At 34.2% G+C, this 6,000-nt stretch overlaps 3 protein-coding genes across 14 annotated transcripts in view; all 3 read left to right on the plus strand.

Annotated features, from left to right (window-relative positions):
- LOC125868960 (receptor-like protein 19) overlaps positions 1–6,000 on the plus strand; it is a 72,901-nt gene that overhangs the window by 40,340 nt on the left and 26,561 nt on the right. The window lies entirely within an intron of this gene.
- The window catches only part of LOC125866700 (monooxygenase 2-like), a 62,393-nt gene that overhangs the window by 36,516 nt on the left and 19,877 nt on the right, over positions 1–6,000 (plus strand). For 5 of the 12 annotated variants that reach the window (XM_049547009.1, XM_049547015.1, XM_049547012.1 and 2 more), the window contains exon 6: positions 5,254–5,334. The exons of the other annotated variants lie outside the window; for them this stretch is intronic. In XM_049547009.1, coding sequence (XP_049402966.1) covers positions 5,254–5,334 — 81 coding nt within the window. The remainder of the gene's footprint in view (positions 1–5,253; positions 5,335–6,000) is intronic. 12 annotated transcript variants of the gene reach the window in all.
- LOC125866701 (receptor-like protein 19) overlaps positions 1–6,000 on the plus strand; it is a 32,827-nt gene that overhangs the window by 270 nt on the left and 26,557 nt on the right. The gene's annotated exons all lie outside the window — the stretch shown is intronic.

The following is a 6,000-nucleotide window of genomic DNA, read 5'->3' on the forward strand; positions in this document are numbered from 1 at the left end:
CTAGATTTATCACGCAACGACTTCAGTAACTCAATTCCAAGTTGCTTGGGAAGCATGACTAGTCTAATAGTGTTGGACTTAAGAAGGAACAATTTCACTGGGAGTCTTCCCCCGTTATGTGCGAAGAGCACTTCGTTGAATACCATTGTCTTGAATGACAATCACTTTGAAGGAACTCTCCCTATGTCGTTGCTCAACTGTAGTGGTTTAGAAGTTCTTGATATGGGGAATAACGCTATAAATGACACATTTCCAGCTTGGCTAGGAACACTTCAACAACTGCAGGTCTTAATATTAAAGTCTAATATGTTCCATGGACCAATTAGTACTTGTCAGACTACATTTTGCTTTCCCAAGTTGCGAATTTTTGATCTTTCAGGTAATGAATTCAGTGGCTCTCTCCCTGCAAAAGTTTTTGGAAACTTCAAGGCAATGATTAAATTAGACGGTGAAGACACACGAGAGATCATGTACATGATACCATTTATAATGTCATTTTCATAACAATCTCATAGGTCATATTCCAATGGAATTGGGGAAATTGAATAAGCTTGAAGCATTAGATCTCTCTTGGAATCGGCTCACTGGAAAGATTCCGCAGGAATTGACAAGGCTAACATTTCTGGAAAAGTTAAACCTTTCTCAGAATGTTCTCGTTGGACCAATTCCTCACGTTCTACAATTCAACACATTTGAAAATGACTCGTATGGCGGTAACCTTGATCTATGTGGTCCTCCTTTATCAAAGCAATGTGGAACGAGTGATCTATCCCATGTTCCTCAACCATTGGAATCTGAAGACGAGTCATATTTTTTTAGTGGATTTACGTGGGAATCAGTAGTCATTGGTTACAACTGTGGACTAGTTGTTGGAATTGTTGTGTGGAGCCTCATGTTTAAATATCGTAAGCCAGAATGGTTTGTCGAATTTTTTGAAGGCATTTATCCCAAGAAAATGAGAAGGTCAATGAAAAGAGCTCAGAGACGACGGACTTAATAGAAGATTGCAGGAGTGGACTTTTCTGTTTTTTAAATTTTCTTTTTGTTGTTTGTATATGTTTGATAGCAATATAATTGCATGTGTTATTTTGTGAATTAAAATTAGTGTTCTTAATCTTTGCTTTCAAACTAAAAAATTAAACTCAAAATAAAAACAAGAGGACATAAAACATAACTTTCCTTTTTACTAAAATAATTTATTCAATTACATTCTTGAGTTTAATTAATCAACTTCAACATGTTTGGTAATATCATCTCAAATTAATAATACTTCAAATGATGGATTTAAGATCATTCAAATCCTCTTATAAATTGATTATTGTATAATGGTGATCCTCATGCCTTTTCACTCAATTGAAAGAATGAGCCAAAGCTGTCATGACATGAGCTTGATCTGAAATAATTTGTGTAGTTGAAGGATTTTGTCCCAAAACAATACAATAACCATCAGCATAATTCTCCATTCCATGTGCCATTAGTTGCCATACTAAACTTCCTGCCATTGTTCCACCTTCTTTTGCCAAATTATACACATTTCTATATACACTACTCATAAATATATCTCTTGATTCCTGACCTCTACTAGACTTTCCAAATTCAGCAAGTACTAAAGGTTTCTTTACTATATTTCTTGCATCTTCCCAATGAATTGTTATCCACTTTTCCATCCACACCAATTGTGCATCATCACTTTGTCCAGACATCCTATAAAAAAAATATTTAGATCTATAATGAAAACATGTGAATTTGTGACTAGAGGTAAAAATTACCATTGGTCAGTGTATGCATGGATAGTAGCAAAATCAATCTCATCGATAAGATGGTTACTAATGAAATCTGTTCCATCTTGATAACCAGGATTAACTGACTTCCTTTCAGGAATTGAATCACCATAAAATCCCTCCATTCCAACTTCTAACAAGTGTTTGTTGTCTAATGACTTCACAAAACTTGCCATTTCTTGAACCCAAGTCAGTAACATTATTAGTCAAAACCGTCAATTATAAATTTGATATTTCTAAAACGGAAAAGGGTCTATAATACCCTTCAGCCAATTAAAGGTCGCCATGTCAATAATGAAATTATTAATTATTACTTTTAAAAAATCTGTTAAGTGAAAGGGTAATATAGGTCCATATAGATGGATGATAGGGTATTTTGGAGCCCAAAGGTGAAAGGAGGGTATTTTTGTTCCATTTCCTATACTTGAAGGGTATTTAAGGCCCTTCTCCATTTCTAAAAGTCAATTTATTTGAATTTGAATTGGGGCTTACATTAACAGTTTTTCCTGAATAGTCAGCTTGATCGCATGGTTCATTCATAAGTTCCCATGCCATAATTGTTGGATCATCTTTGTAAGCAACTTTAGTAATACTATTCAACCTTGTAACCACTTTCTGTAACAATTTCATAATATTATTAATAAAAAAAAGTTGTTTCTATGTATTAAATAATAATTACCCCATATATACCTCAATGTGGTTCTTCAAGTATTTTATGAGCATGGGATGAGTATAGAATTCATCGTCATTACTAATCTGAGCTCCTGCATTTCGCTCCCACCAAACATATTGAGCTTTTCCTCCAAAATCGTTCCATTGATTTACAAAGCTCAAGATTAAACGAACACCATATTTCTTAGCTTCCTCGGTCACAAAATCCAAGCCCTAAATTTAGAAACAGTTAAAACAAGTACTATCTAATTAAGAGACTCACATGCATTACAACGCGATAATGCAAAAGTTATCAAAACTATAATAATAAACCTTTACCTGAAAAACACGTTCATCATAAACACCAGGTGATATTTGTAATGCTCTATCACCTCCATCACTAAAAGCCCAAGTACGACAAACAGAAAGACCAGCGGTAGAAGCATCTTTAAGAACCTCAGTGACTTTGTATCTCTCAGTAGGGTCAGCAGCAACATGCATCAACCAATATGAGTTGAAACCATTGAATAGAAAAGGGGATCGATTGAGTTCAAAATGAGAATCTTTAAATTCGCTTCACAAGCAAGAGCTAAGAACAAAAGAAAGAGCCCAGAAATGCAACTTCTTCTTGTAAAAGACATTTTTTATAGTGAATTATAGATGTTATATGTGTGATATGTTAGATGTCACCTTTTATAGTGAGTTGAAGAGAAGGAAATTTACTAAAAATAGCAAAACTTGCAAAAACTAAATAAAAATTCCTATTGGATATAATTGGATATTGAGATATGATGAAAAAATGTTTTTTTCAAGGCAATTATATGATTAAGATAGAAACAGAGTTCTGTTGAAAAAATGTATGGGGAGAAAAGAAGAAGAAAAATATGGAAACATTAATTGGTTAGTTTTTTTTAAGGTTTGTTCAATACTATATTTGATGATGAAATATAATATGGAAACGTGTACTCATAGTATTTGATAGTAATATACTTGAATATATAATGCAAATATATGAAGAACTCTTTCATAAATTTTAATTTCTATGTGGATGTGTTATGTGTGTATTTTAATATTATTTTATTGCAAGGAATTGAGCCAAAATAATAATAATTTTTTTTAAAAAAAAAAGTTAAAGAGAAATGAAGAGAGCATAATATTATTTGGGGTTATTCGAATTAAGATTTTCTAGCCACTTATAAAATGAATAGAAAAAAAAATGATATTTTTAGATTTCTTATGTCTAAAAATTAAGAGCTCTCGTAAAAAATCATAAAACTAAAATAAATAAAATTGTAGTGGCCTACAATTTACAAAAACTCGAGTTATATACTTGATAAGAATATGGGGACATTAGTTCCATTGTCTGAGAAGTGGAGAAAAGGAATTTAGGAAGATATATATTCTTAAAGAATAAGTGGATTTCTTATTTATTTTCTGGTGTCATATTTGGGATCTTTGATGTTTATTTTGTGCTCATTTGACAAATTTCATAGTCCATATGTCCCAAGTATCATTTTGGATGAAGTCGTCAAAGACGAATTTAAACTTAGAATAGGCAAATTTAAAATAAGTGTGATCTTATTATACGTGGAGGCGGATGCAATAGTTTAACTATGAGTTCAATCAAACTCAATATTTTTGTCACATAAAATACTTCTCTTCTCTATGCTAAATGCCTATGCTTGTACTACTTTATATATGAAAGTTTTTCCGCTCTCTATAATACAAGGTAAATGCGAGTTATGTGTCTTGTGTACCTTTTTCCTCTTTCTTTGTTCTCTTTTATTACTTTCTTAACTGTATGTATTCATATAACAATATTTTCATGCTATCTACATGTTTGCTACATTTGAGTCGAGGGTCTTTCAAAAAATAGTCTTTCTTCCCCCACGAGGTAATTGTAAGGCCTAAATACACTCTACCATCCCCATACCTCAGTTGTGGGATTCCAATGAGTACGCTGTTGTTTCTTAGCTTGTGGTTCTTTGAGGAGTTCATTCATTCATTTGAATTTTCCATCTGGTTGTTTGTTTCTCCTTTTTAACTCTACTGCTGGTTTTTTAAACCAAAGTTATTCTACTCCATCTTGTGGTTTCCAGATTTTCTGTTCTTTTTGTTTTTGTTTGAGCTTTTTCTTAATCTGCTTCGTCAGCTTTCTAAATTCATGTTTGAGCTATTAAAAGAATCAAAGTTTAGCAGAAGAAAGTTATGACGCCATATCTTTTCTAAGGAACGTCACCAGTAGCTTGAGTCATTATTATATTGTGTTACCAACAGTTTAGCTTTAAGAAACTTATGAAAAGTGAATACATGTCAAATGACATGGAGAAAACTTAAAGATTGGTAGGGTTCAGTGCTTGTTACCTTTTACTATAATGCTTCTTATTAGTCCTTTGTTATAAAAGTTTAATTAATGCACCGGATATAGGGTAGTAGAGATTCATAAAAAAATGTGCTTAAATAGCCTTAACACTACTAATATATATCTTAAAATAATAAGCTTCACATTTGATGTAGTCTTGGTACTCTGATTAATTTGAATTGATAGTGTATTATTGTCGAAATAACTAGGGTGTCCTACTCTAGTCTCTTTTTCAGCTGTCATTTTGCTGGATCTCAGATCTTTTCGTTAGTCTAGTACGCGACTAACTTTGATAAGCTTCAATTAAGGCCTTAATTGGATGTGACGGAGTCAATTCTATGGTGGCAAGCTGGCTTGGGCTTCAGAAACCTGTCTATTCTGGGCGCTCTGCAATTAGAGGCATTGTTGAGTATCTGGAAAAACATGGGTATCAGCCTAAGTTCCACGCGTATTTTGGAGGTGGAGTTCGGTTTGGATTTCTTCCTAGTGATGAGAAGAGTTTGTACTGGTTTTGCACATTCACACCATCTGTTGTTCATTGTAGCCAGCTCCTACATACTGTTTCTTTTGAAATTTTACTTTTTGAAGGATATTTTTGTTGGCTAGAGAGCTTACCTCTCTGAAGGGGGAGCCTTGACGTAATTGGTAAAGTTATTGTCATGTGACCTAGAGGTTACGGATTTGAGCTGTGGAAACTGTCACGCCCCGAGCCTACACCCTGGGCGGGACCGGCACCCGGAAACCATTTCTGGCCCCAAGCAAACCCTTGGCCTGGCTTTCTTAACTCAGCGGAAACCTAACTCAACAGAATAACTCAAGCGATGCAATATTACAACACAACTTAACTTACAAAATATGGCCATAAGGCAACTCAAATCTCAAATTAGAATATTTACATATATACATAGATAAGAGACTCAAAACTAGCTGACTGACTGTCTATCTGTCTATCTATGAAGCCTCTAAATTACTGAGATGGATGTTGTGACAGACCCCGCAACATCCTAATAAGACAACACTAAGAACACGAAGTAAAAGAGTCCTCCGGAAAGCAAGGAGGCTCACCACTGACTCTGGAGTGCTCAGCTGGATCAACGACGCACAGGCTGCTGATCTGGGATACCTGGATCTGCATCATGAAACGATGCAGGCCAACTGGCATCAGTACATGGAATGTACGAGTATGCAAGCTGGAAAGCTAAGCAA

The sequence above is a fragment of the Solanum stenotomum genome, chromosome 6, assembly GCF_019186545.1.
Source record: "Solanum stenotomum isolate F172 chromosome 6, ASM1918654v1, whole genome shotgun sequence".
Taxonomy (NCBI): Eukaryota; Viridiplantae; Streptophyta; class Magnoliopsida; order Solanales; family Solanaceae; genus Solanum; species Solanum stenotomum.